The following is a 19,964-nucleotide window of genomic DNA, read 5'->3' as shown; positions in this document are numbered from 1 at the left end:
GAGGTCTGGGGGCTGTGCTGGCAAGAAGGCCTTGTGCCGTTGTCTGAGTTACTTTTTCCTCATGGAGGATTGCGTTTGCTTGAAATTATGACTAACTGTTAGTTGTTTATTTGAAAAAGCAGAGTTACAGAGAGAGAGGGAGAGAGAAAGAAATCTTCCGTCAGCTGATTTGCTCCCCAAATGGCCCAAGCAGCTTAGGCTGAGCCAAACTGAAGCCAAGAGCTTCCTGCAGGTCTCCTACCATGGCTACAGTGTCCCAAACACTTGGGATATCTTCTACTGCTTTCCCAGGGAGCTGGATTAGAAGTGGAGCAGCCAGGACTTGAATCTGTGCCCACAAGGGGATGCCAGTATTGTAGGTGGCATTCTACCACAATGCTGAACTTTAGTTCTCGTAGTAAGCTAGACATTAAAAGAGTTTTGTGGGCCCAGCGTGGTAGCCTAGTGGCTAAGTCCTCGCCTTGCAGCTACCAGGATCTCATATGGGTTCTGGTTCGTGCTCTGGCTGTTCCACTCCCATCCATCTGATTCCATGCTGTGTGGGCTCAGAGCCAGGCTTTGGGCCACTCTGCATCAACATGCAGATTGTGTCTCTGGCTGCTCGCTAACTGCTTGGCCCCTCAGCCCCTAAGATATGGACTTGGAATAATAATACCTACTTCTTGAGAGGAACTGAGAGAACAGGAAATATTCGAGTTCTTCACGGGTGGGCATTTGGTGCGGTAGTTAAGACACTGCTTAGGGGCCCAGTGTGATAGCCTAGTAGTTAAATCCTTGCCTTACATCCACCAGGATCCCATATGGCTGCTTGTTCTAATCCCGGCTGCTCCACTTCCCATCCAGCTCCCTGCTTGGAGCTTGGGAAAGCAGTGGAGGACAGCTCAGGGCTTTGGGACCCTGTGCCCGTATAGGAGACCCAAGAAAGGGCTCTAGGCTCCTGGCTTCAGATCAGCTCAGTTCTGGCCATTAGGGCCACTGTCTCCTTCTCTATGTCTATCTGCCTTTCCAATATAAATAAATGAATAAATAAATCTTGAAAAATAAAAAGAGTACCTCAAAGTATACATGGAAAATTTGAATTAGAAGGTGAACTCATTTAATAAAAACATGGAGCATGAACGCATGTGTTAGGACCAGAAAGATGGTGAACAGCAACAACAAAAAGACACTGGTTAGGATGCCTGTGTCCCATATCAAAGTGCCAGGGTTAGCAAGTCCCAGCTGCACTTTTAATGACAGTTTCTTGCCGATGTGCACCCTGGGAGGCAGTAGGTGATGACTCGGGACTTTGATCGCTGTCACCCACGTGGGAGAATTCTGACTTCAGCCTGGCCCAGCCTCAGCTGCTGCAGGCCGTTTGGACGATGAACCAGTGGGTGGGAAGTATTTCCCTCTTTCCCCCCTTCTCTGTATCCCGCTCTCTGTATCTCTGCCTCATTTTTCCTCCTCCACTCCTCCTCCTCCTTTTTTTTCTTACTCTCTTTCCAGTTAAGAAAAGTAACCCCAAATTTGATACCTAGTTATTGACTAATGACAGCTACTGTTGTTTCTATGATCGTCATTCTTTTTTTTTCTTTTCTTTTCTTTTTACTTCTTTGGTAACTTTGAGAGTGACTATTTTGTCACCTCTGGCAAGGTTGATTCCATGTGCTTCTGTGGTAAATAAATATCTTCCCCCCCTTCTATAACAGTGCCGGCAGACGTGGCAGCACCTGGAAGTGGCAGTAAGTGTAGATGCCTTCCGTTGCCCAGCTCTGGAGCTGGGGTGGAGTGTTTGCTGTGCCTGCACAATGTAGGACATAGGGCAGTGCTGGGACTCTGTTGATCTCTGTCTGACAGCACTTCAACTCTTACATTAGATTATTGTGCTTTCCGCTTTTCCTGTGAACCCTTGACTGACAGACTTGTTGCATAGAATCGGGAGTTACAGGTTCACAAGTACCTTGCAGCTTGATTCAGCTTTGTGGAATCCTTTTTGCTGATGCTGAGTGAAGATAGGTGAAACTCGGGTTTGAAGTTGGAGTTGAATCGAAGCTGTTTGATCTAGTGGTTGAGATGCCGCTTAACCCACTCCTTTATCTCACCTTGGTGTGTCAGCTTTAGTGTCCATGCCTGCCTTCCAACTCAAGCTTCCTGCTAAGGTGGACACTAAAAGCCAGTGTGATGGCTCAAGTAGTTGGGTTTCTGCCACCTTGTGGAAGACCTAGATTGCGTTCTCACTTCCCAGCTTTGGCCTGGCCCAGCCCTCGCCACACTGAAGGAATGAGCCAGTGCATGGGAGCTCTCTGTATCGCCTCCTCTTTCTTCCTTCCCTTCCCCTTCTATCCTCTCTCTTTCTTTCCTTCCTCCTGTCTCCCTCTCAAATTAATATAATAATAGTGATAACAAAATTGAAGTTGAAGCACTTTACCATGCTCAGTAAAGCAGCTGCCTATTTTAGATCTGCAATTTCTAGTCTTGATAGGCAAATAATGAAGGTTGCTCTAAGAGAACAGTATTCTCACTGTGTTTAGTTTCTGTGCGTATTCCTGTGTTTGAAACTGTACTTGTTTATTTCTTCTCTCTAGGTTGCAACAGGTTTGAAGTGACACTTGAGAAATCCAATAAGAACTTCTCCAAAAAGATTCAGCAGGTAGGCAGTGATGGTGGTTTCACAAGAGTGTCATACTCATGGCACTCCCCCACCCCACCCCCAGTTGGAACTTTGGTAATGTTGCCTGTTAGTTGTTTGAGTCCTCTTCTCTGTACTTGATTTATGCAGGCCTCTTTTCCCCACCTGCCATGTGCCTGAGATCCTCTTTTCCAAAGAAGAAATTGTGACTGACATTAACAAGTCAGATCTTCAGAACTGGCACAGAGCTGTTAGTCTCTTTTTACTACTGTTCTTAAATGAATGTTTGCTAAGCTTTGTAAAAAAAGTGTCTAATTGGGCCTTATGATGTGCTGTTTTTCCAGATCCATGTGGTTTCCCAGTTTAAGATTCTGGTCAGCTTGTTAGGTAAGGAAAGGGGTTGCATTTGTATTTCATGTGTCAGAAAATAAAAGCTGTGACCCCCTCATTAACTCTGTAGTGATTAGTTTGTTAGTTACTTAGCACTGTACTAACATGTTTCAAACCACATGCAGCAGGATGCATGAGGATAAAAGACAACAGCATCGCTTATGAACTTGAACTCTACTCTGCAACAAGTTTATTTTTTTTCAAAGATTTATTTATTTTTATTGCAAAGTTAGACATACAGAGAGTAGCAGAAACGGAGTGGAAGATCTTTTGTCCATTGATTCATTCCCCAAGTGCGTGCAATGACTGGAGCTGCGCTGATGTGAAGCCAGGAGACCAAAGCCTCTTCCAGGTCTCCCATGCGGGTGCAGGGTCCCAAGGCTTTGATCCGTCCTCAGCTGTTTTCCCAGGTCACAAGCAGGGAGCTGGATGGGAAACGGGGGCTGCCGGGACGTGAACCAGCACCCATATGGGATCCCTGTGGGTGCAAGGTGAGAACTTTAACCACTGAGCTATCGCGTTGGGCCCTGCAAGACGTTTCTATTCATATATTAAGCCCTACTCTTTGCAGAATGTAGACTAGACCTTGGAGTATCAAGTTCAGTGCAACATGGTTTCTGTCTGTGTTACTTGTGTTCTGATCATGAAGACTGAAATAAGTTAGTAATCATGATACAATATAGTGGCTTACAGTGAAGAGTTACAAAACGCATCGTGAGATCTTAGTAATGGGAAGGACTGAATTGTCTAGCGGATAACCAGAATTCAAGAGGAAGGGAGACATAGGCAGAGAGCAAACAATATGAGCAAAGGCCCTTCTGTCTGTCGTTCCTGGCGGCAAGTTGACTGGACCAGATTTAGGATACATGATGGAAAATGGTGGATAGTAGGTCAAAGACCAGACAGGGCCAGGCTATTCAGGATCTTGTTATAAAAGACATGGTTTTAGTGCCCATTGTGATGGCCTAGCAGCTGAAGTCCTCACCTTGAATGCGCTGGGATCCCGAATGGGTGTCGGTTCTAATCCCAGTAGCCCCGCTTCCCATTGGTTCCCTGCATGTGGCCTGGGAAAGCATTCAAGGACAGCCCAAGGCCTTGGCACCCTGCAACCGTGTGGGAAACCTGGAAGATGCTCCTGGCTCCTGGCTTCAGTTCGGTGTACCACTGGCCATTGCAGTCACTTGGGAAGTGATTCGTCAGATGGAAGATCTTCTTCTCTGTCCCTTCTCTTCTCTGTATATCTGACTTTGCAATAAAAATAAATGAATCTTTTTTTTAAAAAAAGCTATGGTTTTGTGAAGCACAACCGTGAGGCCTTTTCTTGACATGCAGAGGACTGGAAATTGACACACACTCTAGTCTTCAGCCCCAGGCCCAAATGGTAGGATCATTTTGAAGTCAGTTTGTAGGTTATCTAGGTGAACATTTAAGATAACTCAAATGGTCAAATGGTCATAATGAGAACTAGATGTAAAGGTGGTGTTTGTCCCAGGGGTTAAAGTGCTGCTGAGCGTGCTGTGTCCCACATTGGAGTGCCTACGTCCACTATCCAGCGTATTCCTGGATTGGGCTCCTGCTTTCCAACTTTGGCCTGACCCAGCTCCAGCCGTTGAGGGCATTTGGGGAGTGAAGCAGCAAAAAAAAAAGAGCTCAATGAAATAAATAAATCTGTAAATAAATCTTTGCTGTGGGTTTGGACACAATTGTAGATTTCCTTTTCATTGGAAACTTATACAAGCATTATGCTACAGATCTTCAACGTGTAAATGTACTTTGGAAGTGGAAGAATTTTTTTTATCCTGGATAGGGTAGATTTATTAATTTTTTTTTACAGGCTTTAAAATTTTTTTTATTCACATTTTTTTTTTAATTCTTGCATAGTTGATTAGGGTACAAAGAGTCAAGGGCTACAGGAAAGTGGGTAAGACCATTGTTTACACACTAACATCATCACTTTTTTTCCTGTATCTAGGGTCAGGGGAGAAACAAAGAGAGAAGCCCAACCCCAGCCTCCCACCCATCCCAGGTCCCCGATGTGGGGCACACTCTGAGGGTCCTGTTCAAGCAGTTTTGATAGTTCAACAGTTCTGAATTGCTGCTAGTCTTGCCATTTCAAGCACAATGAAATCTGTTTACAATCCTCTGGCTGACATAGTCTATTCATGGTTGGGGTTCTGAGACCAGCAGTTCAGTTGGAGGGATCTCCAATAAAACTTCATCTGAGGTGATCCCAGACTTGATTCTTATGTGTGCTTGCCAGTACAGGGTCCGGCACTATCCGTCAACCCAATCAGCTTATATACATGCTGGTCCTTGCAATTGCTAGGTCATTTCTGTTTCCAGCCCTGTCTTCCGCATGAGCCAGTGGTTGTTGCAGTCCAACCCAATCCTGCCCACTTCATGCTCGGCCCTCAAGCAAACCAGTGGGAGCTGCAGCCTAGTTGGGGCAACTCCCATAACCCCTACCAGGCCTGCCCCCTACCCTGGTTCCCATGCTTGCCAGTATGTACCACAGACTTGTTCAGACTGTCCCATATCCCATTTAGCTTTCGTATATGTCAATGGGCATTGAAGCCTAGTTAAACCCAACTAACCCTACTTTTCAGCCCACACACATACTGGCAGGCTCCTTTCTGTCTAGCCACCCCTGCCCTTGTCCTGGTTTTCATGCTTCCCGGTGGGAGTGGTACCCAAGAGGGAGGTGTCCACTATTTCCCTGCTAGGCTATTCCCACTCCCAGATTATGCACTCTCCAGGTGGTTCTGGCATTTGACTTAACAAAATTAGCTCCTAGTGCCAGCCTCTGCCAGCTGATGCTGTGGCAAAGCCCAACCAACCCACACCCACTCTAATTTTTTCTTGCACCAGTCAGATCAGGCAGCCCAACCAGGCTTTTTCCTGATCTAGCTTACATGATGCCCACAGGTGTTGCAGCCCTGCCTGGTCTGGTCTGTCCCCATCCCAACTCATGTTCTTCAGTGGGAGTGGTTGTCCAGCAGGGGAGCCTACATTCCCCCTACCGGCTTTGCCCCCTCCCTCTCTGGTTCTCACGTGTGCTGTTTGGGCTCTGCGGCCACATCTGGTATGGCTCACCTCACCTTGGCATTCTGTAATGTGTACTAGTTTGTGTCACAACTGAACCTGGCCTGACCCACACTCTATTCTGGTGCTCAGATTCGCCAGTGGGTGATGTGAACGGGTTCAGCCTTCTCCTATGCCAAATGTATGACGGTGGGTATCTTTCTCTGGCCTGGTTTGGGTTCCTCCCTATCATTGTTCTTGTGCTCACCCGCAGGGACTGTGTCCCAACAGAGAAGATTCCCAAGCTCTTCCATCAGAACCTCTCCCTATGCAAGATCTTGTGCATATTGGTGGGTCCATGGGCCAGCCATCCTTGCTGGCCTTCAATCCATTCTGGTTCTTACTGTTGCATATTCCACCCCAGTCAAGGCTTGTCCATACCCAGACACTGCTCACACATGGCTCATTTGGGGCAGGGGCCTAGCCTAGTTCATCCTACATATACCCAGGTTCTCCAGAGCACCAGATGGTGCTGGTGTCTAGCCCAGCTAGGTGTACCCAGCACCAGTTTACACTTTTGCTAAGGGAGATTGCAGCCATATCCAGACCAGAATGCAGCCCCCAACTCTGGCCCCCGCACTCTTCCGTGGGAACCCCAGCCCAGCATGGGCGTACTCTTACAGCTCCCCAACCCAGCCTATTCCCAGCCCTATATTACACGTGTGCCAGTGGTTGTTCTGACCCAGTTGGCTTAGTCCCTCACCTGTCTCAGCCTTTGCCTTCGATGCTGTGGCCTAATATCCCTCTCTCATGCAGACTAGTTGGTGTAAGAGCCTAGTTTGGCATGACCTGCACTCCATCCTGATTTCTGTTCTTCCTTGTGAGTTGATTTTTGCTCAGCCCTGCCCGATCTGCCCCCTTCCAGTTGTAGCTCAGCCCACCCCATATCCCATTTTAGGATGCACATTTGTGTACTACTGCCTTGACCTGACCAGACTGTTGTCAGTTCCTTTACCCATAAGGGATGGCAGGTTCGATGGCCACATGTAGCTCAGCCCATCGCCACCCCAGCTCGTGAACTAACCAGCGGGACTTGTATTTCCACAGGGTTGTGCCCACACTTCCCCCACAGAATCTACCCCCGGACCTCGTTCTCTCGTATGCTGGTTAGTGTCTTGACCCTGCTAAGTGTGACCCATCCACTGTTCGACCACTCAGTCAGGTACTGGTTCCTAGCCCTGCCAGATGGGACCCCATCCATAGCTTTCTTGTGGACTGGCGTGTGGCAGTCAGTGATGGTCTGTCTACGCTAACGGCCCATCTCAGGATTCCCATCTGGGCTGGTGAATCAGTCTGGCCCAAATAGATCTTATGGACTCTCTCTTCCAAAACACCAGGTCTCAGTCCCCACAATTGCCAGAAAGTTCTGTGACTCCGTTGCTGTGAATCACCCAGAATTCATTCCTCATCTACACTCACATTAGCCTTAGCAATGGGTGTCTCTGGGCAGCAATTACATGTCCTAAAAACCCCAAAGCTTGCCACTGGGCAGCGAGCTCACCAGGTGGTGCGAGGCTGCCCAAACCTAGGACTGCCACACTGCACACTGCAGCTGCCACACTGCAGGGAACTGCTTTTGCCCCAACCCCACAGCTGAACACTATTTTTATTTATATTTGAAAGGCAGATATTCAGGGAAGAGGAGGGACAGAGAGGAAGATCTTCCGTCCATTGAGTCATTCCCCAAGCGGCTGCAATGGCCAGAGCTGAGCCAATCTGAAGCCAGGAACCTGGAGCGTCTTTTGGGTCTCCCACACAGGTGCAGGGTCCCAAGGCTTTGGGCTGTCCTCAGCTGCTTTCCCAAGCCACAAGCAGGGAGCTGGATAGGAAGAGGGGCCACTGGTATTAGTACCGACGCCCATATGGGATCCTGGAGCGAACAAGGCAAGGACTTTAACCTCTAGGCTAGGCTACTGTGCCAGGCCCAGACAGGGTAGATTTTTTTTTTGTAATTATTTCATTTTGATAATCTTTAATAGTTGATTAGGGCACAAAGGGCCAAGAACTACAGGAAAGTGGGTAAATCCATTGTTTCCACATTCTCTCTCTGTTGCTCTTTTTTCCCTGTATCTGGGGTTTGGGGGGGGGGTGGAATAAAGGGACAAGCCCCACCCAGCCTCCCACAAGGGTAGATTTTTAAGGTATAAAATACTTAAGTTCAGAAGACTAGATAACCTCTTAAATATTTATCCCAGAATGAATCGCTGTTGGCAAAACATAGGGTCTGTCTTTAACCAGTATGCGCCCTTTGGTTCTTTTAAAACCAGATGCACTCCAGTGTGGGACACAACATCTTCACCAGTATCTTGACCTCAAAGTTAACACCACTTCACAGTTACTTCTTTTTTTTTCATTACTGATATTTAGTAATGATATTTTATCTCCTCCCAAACAGAAAACAACATCTATGTCCATGACCTGTTGACATTTCAGCAAATCACTACGGTTTCCAAGGCGAAGGGAGCATCACTGTTCACTTGTGACCTCCAGGTAAGTGTGTGCAAGGTGAGACATGGCTGTGTGTTGTACTCTGTGCCATCTTCACGCCTTGCATTGGAAGGGAAGGATAACAGTGACAAGCCCCGCCCAATAGGGACTCCAAATGGACATTTGCCGTTGGGTTATGTTAGAGAAATTCTCCCCTTGTGTGTCATGTGAAGCTGATGTATCCTCATATCCTGTGTGCATGCGAGTGAGAGTAGCACATGGCCTGAGGCAGGGAGCAAGAAAAAGGGTAGAGATGCTTGGCATGCACAAGATGGTGGTGGGAAGGTGTTCCTGGCAGCCTGACTTTGTACTCAGAGGATTTTCCATTTGGTCCTATTGCAAGCAAGGACCCAACCCGCCCCGCCCTACTGTCAGGTATGGCATCCTCATGTGCCCTTCCTCATCTGCTTGCGATGTCTCTTGCCAGCACACAGACACCGGTGAGGAGGTGCTACGGATGTGTGTGGCCGTGAAAAAGAAGCTGCAGCTCTACTTCTGGAAGGACAGGGAGTTTCATGAATTGCAGGTCAGTCCCATTGGGTCCAGCCTCTGACTTGGGTGGAACTACTGCTGTGCTTGGCCCACAGCCCACTAAGCTACAGGGAAGTTTGGGAGTCTAGCTGTATCCATATACAGATATCCTGGTAGGAAACCAGCATCTGTTTGAGATCCCTTGGGCCCATTCTGTGTCCACCGGAGACTTGTTTGTTTCAAAAGGAGTGTTCACCTTTCCCAAGTGGACCAGTTCATGTGTGACATGTTTTTGTTAGAGCTGCCTCCCTAGCCTCATGCTTGGAGAGTTGCCCTGCGATGAGAGGGGAAGGTGGTTTTGCAGAGTTGTGACTTTTTGCTTCCAGTGTGTTTTCAGTTGAACTCTTGCTGTCTTTCTTCAGGGGGACTTCAGTGTACCAGATGTGCCCAAGTCCATGGCATGGTGTGAAAATTCCATCTGTGTGGGCTTCAAGAGAGACTACTACTTGATACGGGTAAAAGCTTAGCATCTTGCAGGCATTCTCAGTTTACCTTGGGGAAATGATTCTGTCTCATGGGGAAATGAGTTTGTCTCAGGGAGAAGATAATGTCATGAACTGTGCTTCAGGAGATGCGCTTTGGCATTACAGGACGTTTGCTATTGAGATTACTATTTTTTTTTTCTGTCTGCATTTTCCATGAATAAAGTATCTGTGTGACTTAAGCCAGATAAAGTAGCCTTGAGTTCTGTAGCTGATGACTTAGTCTCATCAAGTAAGTGTTAGAACAGGTCATCTATACCAGTTCTTTGTCCAACGGCATTCTCAGTGGCCTGCTGCTTCCAGGTTCAGTGCTCAGGAATTGTAAACTAATGTTAGTACTAACACAAATATTTTTAAGACTTTGTGTCTTTTGCCCCCTCGCTATTACAAGTCTTTTATTATACATATACTACAAATTATTTTTATGTTTATTTCAAAAGCCACATATGAGGGCAGGTGTCATGGGAGTAACAGGTTAAGCTACTTACAATGCTGGCATCCCATATGAGCATTGGTTCAACTCCCAGCTGTTGTACTGCCAATCTAGCTCCCTGCCAATGGCCTGGAAAAAGCAATGAAAGATATCCCAAATGTTTGGGACCCTGCCACCCGTGTGGGAGCCCTGGAAGTAGCTCCTAGCTTCTGGAATTGGCCTGGCCCAATCCCAGCCATTGTGTCCATCTGGGGAGTAATCTAGTGATGGATGAAGATTTGTCTGTCTCTCTCTCTTTAACTCTGACTTTCAAATAATTAAATTTTTTTAAGCTACATGTATTTTTTTTTATAGAGAATAAGGAGATACAGAAAATAATAATCTCCCCAACAGGAAATAATCACTGTTAACCCTTTTGGCATATGTCCTTCCAGTTTGTTTATACAAATATGATACTCAATGTTCACACACATCAGACAGATTGCTTTGTAGTTTGCTTTTCCTCTTAACCTAAGTGCTCGGTATCTGTGACATTATTAATTCTCCTTCCAGTGTGCACACTGTATGTGGACTGGATAGCTCCAGCCACTCATTTCCTGGAGTAATCTGAATCATGGCTTCCTCACCCTCTCTCCCATCCAGACTTGGCAATTTGGCAAGCGTTTCTGTCCACCCGCCTACTCTGCTATCATGTGCTCTTAGTAACACATTTGTTCCAATCTTGTGGTTGGACCCTCTTTACTTACATCATGATTCCTGGAGGTGTCCCTGCTGTCAGCTAACTCAAAGTGCAGTGTGACATGCAGGTGTTGACACAAGTCCACCAGGGCAGGAGATAGAGCCAAGGTTGCAGTCTATTCTCAGTGCCCTGACTCCCAAGGAGGCTGCCATCTCCTTGTTGAGGGCGGGGTCTTCACCCAGTGAAAATTCTACTTTAGGACCAGGCAATTCAGTAAAATTACAGTAAAAATCATTCTTTTTGGTGTCAAGTTCCATGTTTTTGACCAGTGTCTAGAGTTAACATAGCTAACCCTGCAGTCAAGATTCAGGACAATTTTATCACCCCCTGAAATTCTCCCTCATCCTCTGCTTTTCAAGTCCTGCCCTTCCTCCTACTCCCAAGTCTCTGGTAACCACTGATTGAATTTTTAATGATTTTATCTGTTTGAAAAAGCACCAAAGAGGGAGAGACAAGAGAGAGCGAGTTTCCATCTGCTGCTTAACTCCCTAAATGGCTACAATAGCCAGAGCTCTACCAGGTCAAAGCCGGGTGCCAGGAACTCCATTTCCGTTCTCCCACTTGAATGGCAGGATCTCAATTACTTGGGCCTTTTCCCACTGCCCTCCAAGCACTCATTAGGAAGGAGATGTATTGGAAACCAAGCAACCAGGATTCAAACCAGTGCTGCAGTGTAGAGTGCCAGCATTCTAAGTGGCGGCTTAACTTCCTACACCGTAACACTGGCCCTTAGTTGATTCTTCCTATCTTATGATTCTATTTTTTTCCAGAATGTTATGTAAATGGATTCACACTTAGCAGAATACATTTGAGTTTCATCCATGTCATTGTGTATAAATAAATAAGTTATTTTTTAATGGCTATATGTGGTAGTCTGTGTGGTATGCATGTGCCACAGTTTGTTTAGCAATTCATGAGATACCATGTAAGATTGTTTCTGATTTGCAGTAATTATGAATGAAATCTGCTATAAATGTCAACAGATGTTTCTGTAGACTTAAGTTTTCATTTCTTTGGGTGGGCAAATACCCAGGAATGGGATTGCAATGTCATGTGGAAGTGTCTATAACTTTTAATAATCCAGCAAATTATTAGAAACCCTATGATGTTTCTAACAATGGTGTTTTAAAATGGCCATACTGTTGTACATTCCCTTCAGTAGTGAATGGGAATCCCAGCTGCTCTGCATTCTCCGCTGCACTTGGCATTGTCATTTGCCAGGTCAGGTTCTGTTGTCTCTGTTAGAAACAAAGAGAGCAGGTTTTTTATTGTGGTAACAAGGTTTTTCATGACAAGCTCAGAGGTATTTCCTATTTCAAACCAAACATATGGGCTTCTCTAGGCTTGTGGTTTCATCTGGGTTTTTCCAGGCCTTGTTCATGACCCTGGCCTGGGAATATTGGTTGACTTGCTGTGTGTCTTCCTGTAGGTGGACGGAAAGGGGTCCATCAAAGAGCTCTTTCCAACAGGAAAACAGCTGGAGCCCTTAGTTGCACCCCTGGCGGACAGAAAAGTGGCCGTGGGTCAGGATGATCTCACCGTGGTGCTCAATGAGGAGGGGACCTGCACACAGAAATGTGCCCTGAACTGGACAGACATCCCCGTGGCCATGGGTGAGGCCCCAGGAACCACTGGTCCTCCCCACAGAATGGAATCCCCTTGCCAGACTCTGCAGACAGCTTTACCATGTGTCATTCACTGTCAGTTCCCAGTATTTTAAGGGGATGATTTTTTTATGGTCATTGAATGTTTTTTAACTTTTTTTTTTTAATAATCTTACTTAGTTGATTAGGGTACAAAGGGTCAAGGACTACAGGAAAGTGGGTAAGACCATTGTTTACACACTAACATCATCACTTTTTTTTCCTGTATCTAGGGTCAGGGGAGAAACAAAGGGAGAAGCCACATCCAGCATCCCACCCAGCCCAGGTCCCCGATGTGGGGCGCACTCTGAGGGTCCTGCTCAAGCAGTTTTGATAGTTCAACAATTCTGGATTGCTGCCAATCTCATCGTCTAAGCACGATGAAATCTATTAACAATCCACTGGGGTTCTGAGATCCGCAGTTCATTTGGAGGGATCTCCAATGAAACTTCATCTGAGGTGATCCCAGACTTGATTCTTATGTGCTTGCCAGTACAGGGTCCAGCACCGTCCGTCACCCCAGTCAGCTTATGCTGCTATTTTTACTTCTACTTTCTTTTTAGGGATTAATCATGTCCTCTGCCAAATAGACTTCACTTAGATATTAGTGGAAATTCTTTATTTATTCCTATAATGTATAGAAGTAAGTATTGAATGGACTTTTATAAAAAGAGATATTTGAAAAACATAGGGGCAGAAGGGAGACAGATCTTTTGTCCTGTGGTTCACTCCCCGTACATATCAACAACAGCTGAGACTGAGCCAGGCCAAAGCCAGTAGCTGAGAACTCCATTGAGATCTCGATCTCCCATATAACTGGCAGGAACCCAAGTACTTGGGTCATTTTCCGCTACCTTCCTAGCCCTGTTAGGAGCCAGATGAGAAGCAGAGCAACCCAGACTCGAACCATTGTTCCAATATTCAGTGCTGGTGTTGCAGGCAACAGCCTAACCCACTGTGCCACAATGATTGCTCTTGTTTTTATAGTTTAGAGACAGATTTATGTGGGTGTCAGAGATTGGTGGATTGGACAGTGAGATGGCCACCATAGGGTTTCTAATCACAGATTTCCTTCTTTTCTTTTTTTTTTTCAGATTAAATTAGACTTTTTCAGGTTGTCCAGATTTTATCAAGGGGAAAGAAATCTTATGTTTTTAAAAAAGATGAATTTGTTTAAAATGTAGCAGGAGAGAGATATAAACTGCCATCCTGTGGGTTACTCCCCAAATGGCCACAACAGGCAGGACTGGTCCAGGCTGCAGCCAGGAGACAGGAGTTCTGTCTGGATTTCCCACACGGGTGTCAGGGACTCACACACTTGAGCCACCTTCTGCTCCCTTCTAAGGCTTCTTGGTAGGAAGCTGATTCAGAAGTGGAGCTAGTTCAAACCTGGGGTGTTGTAAGTAGCAGGTTCACCCTCCACTGCAATACTGGTATCCCCTCTGGGTGTAAGTTTGAGTCCTAGCTGCTCTACTTCTGATGCAGCTCCTTGTTAGTGTTCTGGGAAGAGCAGTGGAATATGGCCCTGAACCTATTTGGGAGGCTTAGGTGGAGTCTCTGGCTCCTGACCCAGACCTGCTCCTTACAACCATTTAGGGAATGAACCAGTGATGGAAGATAGATTTCTCTTTTGCTACCTACTCTGTAAGTCTACCTTTCAGATAAATAGATAAATGTTTAAAAAAATAAATTGTACTAACTTTTCTAAATCATACCAACAATGAAAAGAAAATCAAATATCCAATACAAAGCAGCATACAGTTTTTTTTTTAAAGATTTATTTTTATTATTTTTTCATTGGAAAGGCGGATATACAGAGAGGAGAGACAGAGAGGAAGATCTTCCGTCCGATGATTCACTCCCCAAGTGAGTGCAACGACCGATACTATGCCGGTCCGAAGCCAGGAGCCTCTTCCGGGTCTCCCACACGGGTGCAGGGTCCCAAAGCCTTGGGCCGTCCTCGACTGCTTTCCCAGGCCACAGGCAGGGAGCTGGAAGGGAAGCGGGGCTGCCGGGATTAGAACCGGTGCCCATATGAGATCCCGGGCATGCAAGGCGAGGACTTTAACCACTGCACCACCGCGCCGGGCCTGCAGCATACAGTTTTTAAAAAGATTTATTTTTTTTAGAAAATCGGATATATAGAGAGAAGGAGAGACAGAGATGAAGATCTTTCATTCATTGATTCACTTCCCAAGTGGATAGAACTCTGCATCTCTTCCCTGTGAAAACCCACAACAGGAACATAAGCTAAAAATAAGGAGTGCTTACAATCATTTTAGGGGAAATCAAAATAGAAGTTGCTTTACTCTTTCCCTTTGTAGGAGAAATGAAAGAGTTTTTGGTTTTTTTTTTTAACTTCTTTATCTGGCTCTTTCACTATTGCCTTGTTGACAGTAGCTGTAGTCAACATTGCTGTGGCCTGGCTTTGTGATGTGCTTAGAAAGCAGGTGACACTTCCATCCATCCTTAAAGCTTACAGTCAGGTCACTGTCTGCAAAGCTGGATGTTTCTCTTCTGTACAAATTTCTTTTCCTCATCACTCTGGCAAAGCATCTGTTTTTTTTTTTTTTTTTTTCCTGTTCTCTGTCACAGCATCAGATCCTGGCTTGGTGATGGGCTAGTGGGCTCTTAGGAGATCCATGTACATGGCGGTTGGATGGGCGACTTAGGCATCTCCCAAGCCCGGAGTCCCAGAGCACTCAAACCACTCAACCTGTTCCTCTCTCACACAGAGCACCAGCCTCCTTACATCATTGCGGTATTGCCTCGCTATGTGGAGATCCGAACGTTCGAGCCGAGGCTTCTGGTACAGAGCATTGAGTTGCAAAGGCCCCGTTTCATCACCTCAGGGGGGTAAGGCATTTCCTTGTTTACTGTGACTGCCATATTAGCCCAAAGCTTTCATGGCACATGTCATTCATAAAGGCCCTGCTCTTCTGCTAATACACTCACTCCTGCTTCCAGATCAAACATTATCTACGTGGCCAGCAATCATTTTGTTTGGAGACTCATTCCTGTCCCCATGGCCACTCAAATCCAGCAGCTTCTCCAGGACAAGCAGTTTGAATTGGCCCTGCAGCTTGCTGTAAGTTTGTCTTGACTCTGATATTTGGGTAGGAAACTTCTGTTTACTAAAGTTAGGGGAGTTTTTGCAAATATTCATACTTACTTTAGACTAGAAGAAATACACAGCAGAATGTCAGTGACCTGTCTGTACCACTGTACAGACACATGTAGACCTGCCATGGCTGTCCTGGAGCCACTTGGGTCACCACACTTAGCCTGCACCCACACATTTCTGGTTGTTGCTGCCTCTAATGTTGGCATGGGGTGGTGTTGGCGAGATAGTGTTAACTTTGCTCCTGTCCCAGCAGTGCTGCCATGCCAAAAACTGACCAGAAGGCTGACTTCAGGGTCTGTGGCATTCCTAGAACATCCTGCATGATGCTTGTTGTCATGTATAGAAGATGGGTTTGACGTTAGAAAACAACTGAGAGGGCCTGGTGCTGTGGCCTAGTGGCTAAAGTCCTCTCCTTACATGCACCAGCATCCCATATGGGCACTGGTTCGTGTTCCGGCTGCTCCACTTCCCATCCAGTTCCCTGCTTGTGGCCTAGGAAAGTAGAGGAGGAGAGCCCAAAGCCTTGAGACCTGCACCCATGCAGGAAATCCAGAAGCTCCTGGCTCCTGGCTTTGGATCCGCTCAGCTCCGGCCTTTGCAGCTACTTGGAGAGTAAACCAACAGATAGAAGATCTTTCTCTCTGTCTTACCTCTCAATAAACTTGACTTTCCAATAAAAATAAATAAATATATTTTTTAAAAAGGCTATGCCATTTGTAACTCTTTTTCTTTCTTTTTTAGACTTATATACTATAGATCTGAAAGGCACATTTACAGAAAAGAGAGGTCTTTATTTTCTGGTTCACTCCCCTCAAAAGGCCACATGGGTGTAGGGGCACAGAGCAGCATGGGGCTAGATTGGAAGTGGAGCAGCTGGAACCCTAACCAACTGTCATGTGGCATGCCAGTGGAGGCCTAACTCATTTCACCATGATGTTAGCCTACTTTTCTTAACGGGAAATTCTCAGTGCTCTGCAGGTCGTGCATTCAATCTCCCCTGTCCTTTCTAGGCTCAGACTTTACTGCATTCTCATTTTAGGACCTAAGACAGTTGGTTGATAACACTTCAGTACAGGGGGAATGACTAGAACACCTACATCCCACACCAGGTATCTAGGTTTAATATCTGGCTGTAGCTCCTGATTCCAGGTTCAATGCAGATCTCCCAGGACACCTGTGGTAGCTCAGGCAGCTGGGACACCTGTCGTAGCTCAGGCAGCTGAATGGCTGCTGCCCCTGTGGGAGACCTAGATCGAGTTCCCAGCTCCTGACTGTGGTTCCTAGGCTGTTGTGGGTATTTGGGCAGTAAACCAATAGATGGAGCTCTCTTTTCCTTCCCTTCCCTCCTCTCCTTTCCCCTCCCCACCTTTCCCTCCCCTTTTTCTCTTTTGCTCTCATAAATAAATACATTTTTTGAACAATAAATAGATGTGAAAGCATAAATTATCAGCAGACTTACTAAACTTTGGCATTAACAAGACATAGAACGAAGTGTGCCAGAGGGCAGTTCATTGTGGGCTCGAAAGGTATCCTAAGGGTGGGTGTTGGAGTTGGCCCTTTCAAGATAGGTAAGGTTCAGATCAGGGTAGGATTTGGGAATGTTAAAATACTAAGAGGAAGTTTGAAAAATGAAAATAAATGTGACCTGTTGGAGCTCATGAAAATGGAAAGTGTAGTTTGTTTGTATGGGAATAAGTGAGATAAGGAGGCTAACAGTTTTTGCAAGTTTGTGAAGCACCAAGCAGGAAAGTTGAGATCTGGTGCAGTCCTGTGCTGGCAGTAGTTTAAACCAGTATTAAGGCAAAGTAAACAAAGTGGTGACACCGCACATTAAGCTGCCTTTTGCAGTGTATCATATCAGTGCCAGAGTCCCCTTGCTCCATTTCCCATCAAGCTTCAGGCTGATGCACCTGGGAAGGCAGCAGATGATGGCACAAATGTTTAAGCCTCCCACCCCTGTGGGAAACCTGAATGGAGCTCCTCGTTTCTGGCGTCAGCCTGGTCAAGCCCTGGTCGAGGATTGTGACCATTTGAGAGTAAACCAGCAGATGGAAAGTCTGTCTTCCCTTCCTTTTCCCTCTCCCCTCTCTCTCTCCCAACTCCTTCCTTTCTGCCTTCCCTCCCTCCCCCACTGCTCTCCTCCCCCAGCCTCCTCTCTCCCTACATCCCCCTCTCTTGTGTCACTCTGTATAATAAATAAAGTTTGAATAAATCAATAAATAAAGTTCTTGTTTAAAAATATTTTAAAATTTTTATTGGAAAGGAAGATTTACAGAGAGAGAAGAATCTTCTATATACTGGCTCACTCACCAAATGGCCCAAATGACCAGAGCTAAAGCATCTGTGGCCAGGAGCCAGGAACCTCTTCCCAATCTCCCATATGGGTGCAGGATCCCAAGGCTTTGGGCTCTCCTCCTCTACTTTCCCAGGCCACAAGCAGGGAGCTGGAGTTGAAATGAAGCACCAGGACCTAGAACCAGCATCCATATGGGATACTGGTGCTTGAAGGTAGAGGATTATCCATTTGGGCCACAGCACCAGCCCCAATAAATAAAGCCTTAAAGAATAGATTTTCTGAAAGAAGAATTATATTAGACAAGGCAAAACAGATTAAAAGATACATTAGACAAGACAAAACAGTTAAAAGACAAGTCAAAACAAATTAAAAAAAAAAGATTTTTAAGTAACAACTCAACTTCATTGGCATGTCTGTAAACTGACTTTTCCAGCCACTTCCGCCATGCCAGGGTCTTCCCCATCTCTCCCCATCACTTTGGGTTCCAGCACATGCACTGTTCTGCTTCCCAGCAGCACACACTCCTCTTGCCCTCTCTTCTGTACTCTGTTTCTCCTTGATTTTTGTTTGTTTGTTGTTAAACTAAACCCTAGGCTTTATTCAGATGCAGCAGGCTTTTTCTTTAATGTCCTTTTTTCAGTGTCTGGAACAGATCCAATAATCACATGGCATTTAGGTGATGCATGTCCTTAGTGCCTCTGGTGACCGTTCCATCATCTTTCCTTTGTCTTTCCTGACCTTGACAGTTCTCAGAAGTACTGGTTAGGCGTGAAGTTGAAAAGTGTGCTGTGTTTTAGCTATACAGTTACTTAGCAGTCATGTTTCTTGTACACATTAATGTCTTTATCTCCTAGGAAACTGTCTCTCACCTGGAGTGTGCTGAATAAACATTTTTTGGGCAAGTGAGTTGTTACCATTGTGCTCTCTTACTAGGAAATGAAAGATGATTCTGACAGTGAAAAACAGCAGCAAATTCATCACATCAAGAACCTGTATGCCTTCAACCTCTTCTGCCAGAAGCGCTTTGATGAGTCTATGCAGGTGTTTGCTAAGCTTGGCACAGGTAACATGTGGGTGGGGTGTGAAGATAAGGAACTAACGGACGGAGACGAGACAGGACAGGCAGAGGTGGTGCCAGGTTTCTGAGAATGGGCAGAGCTTACACGCATCTACATTGGTCCACAAAGCTAATCAGGCCCTCTGGGCAGCCCCAATGCTTCCAGGCTTACACTCCCAATCCTGTGAGACTGGTTTCCCCCATAGCTACGGGCTTCCAGTGTTCTTAGCTCATGGTGCCAGGAAATCATTCAGTTTAACCAGTACATATTTGAATATTTTGCGTTTATTGAATGTTCTTCTAAATGGAGGTCCCTGGATTACCTAGTAAGTCATTTATGAGGAGCCCTTTCTTTCCTTGGTATCCTAAAATCTTTGTAGACATTTGAGCATTTTGAGCATAGCAGTGAGGAGCAGGTGCCTGGACTCAGTGGTGCTGAGCTCACACAGTCACTGCACCCCTCTGGCTGCTGTTTGCTCCTCTGAGAAAGAGGGACAATAATAGCCTTGCCCCAGAGGGGTGCTGGGAGGTGTGACATGCGCAGACAATGTGAAGCTCTTAACAAGTGCTGTGTGGGTGTCTGCAGTTGTTATCATGATTAAATGTCACTTTTCTATGTGTTCTTCTTTTGCTTAACTTGAATCAGTCTATAAACACATGGTTTCATAAGTTTCTTTTCTGGTTTGCTTGGCTTTTTATCTACCATCCCTCAAGCTCAGCCAGTATAAACTGTGATGACTTCCTGTACCTGTTAAAGTTCTTGACTGTAAGCAGTGCAGACCAATATGGGGTAATTCAAGCATAATCAGTGGTGCAGGGTTTTTGGAATATTAGGGGGATGGCATTTGGAGAGATCCATAAAACTGGTGGAGATGAGCCTTAGAACTAGGGTGAAACAGGAGCTCAGGAGGCCCGCCAAGACAAGCTGCAAACAGGAAGCTACACTTTGTAGTCAGGGCAGGCTGGGTAGACATCCACTGCCATAGCCACTTCTGGAGCTGCTGCCACTTCCACCTCCCCTGTTACTTAATCTTGAATAAAAAACTGCCTCCCAAAACTAGTGCAATAGCTAGTCAGTATAACAAAGTCA

General features: G+C 45.9%; 1 protein-coding gene across 3 annotated transcripts in view; it reads left to right on the top strand.

The window, feature by feature from the left end:
* VPS39 (VPS39 subunit of HOPS complex) overlaps positions 1-19,964 on the top strand; it is a 45,651-nt gene that overhangs the window by 11,059 nt on the left and 14,628 nt on the right. Inside the window, exons 3-12 of one of the 3 annotated variants that reach the window (XM_040968338.1) lie at positions 1,692-1,724; positions 2,568-2,632; positions 2,956-2,998; positions 8,478-8,572; positions 8,997-9,095; positions 9,463-9,555; positions 12,184-12,367; positions 15,133-15,253; positions 15,365-15,485; positions 18,751-18,880. In XM_040968338.1, the coding sequence (XP_040824272.1) occupies positions 1,692-1,724; positions 2,568-2,632; positions 2,956-2,998; positions 8,478-8,572; positions 8,997-9,095; positions 9,463-9,555; positions 12,184-12,367; positions 15,133-15,253; positions 15,365-15,485; positions 18,751-18,880 (984 nt within the window). The remainder of the gene's footprint in view (positions 1-1,691; positions 1,725-2,567; positions 2,633-2,955; positions 2,999-8,477; positions 8,573-8,996; positions 9,096-9,462; positions 9,556-12,183; positions 12,368-15,132; positions 15,254-15,364; positions 15,486-18,750; positions 18,881-19,964) is intronic. The other 2 variants (XM_040968339.1, XM_040968340.1) reach the window with 2 other exon arrangements.

This window comes from Ochotona curzoniae, unplaced genomic scaffold (genome assembly GCF_017591425.1).
Source record: "Ochotona curzoniae isolate NIBS_2020 unplaced genomic scaffold, NIBS_Ocur_1.0 scaffold_4701, whole genome shotgun sequence".
Classification (NCBI taxonomy): domain Eukaryota; kingdom Metazoa; phylum Chordata; class Mammalia; order Lagomorpha; family Ochotonidae; genus Ochotona; species Ochotona curzoniae.
Note: the sequence above shows the minus strand (reverse complement) of the source record. Positions and strands in the feature narration are given on the sequence as shown.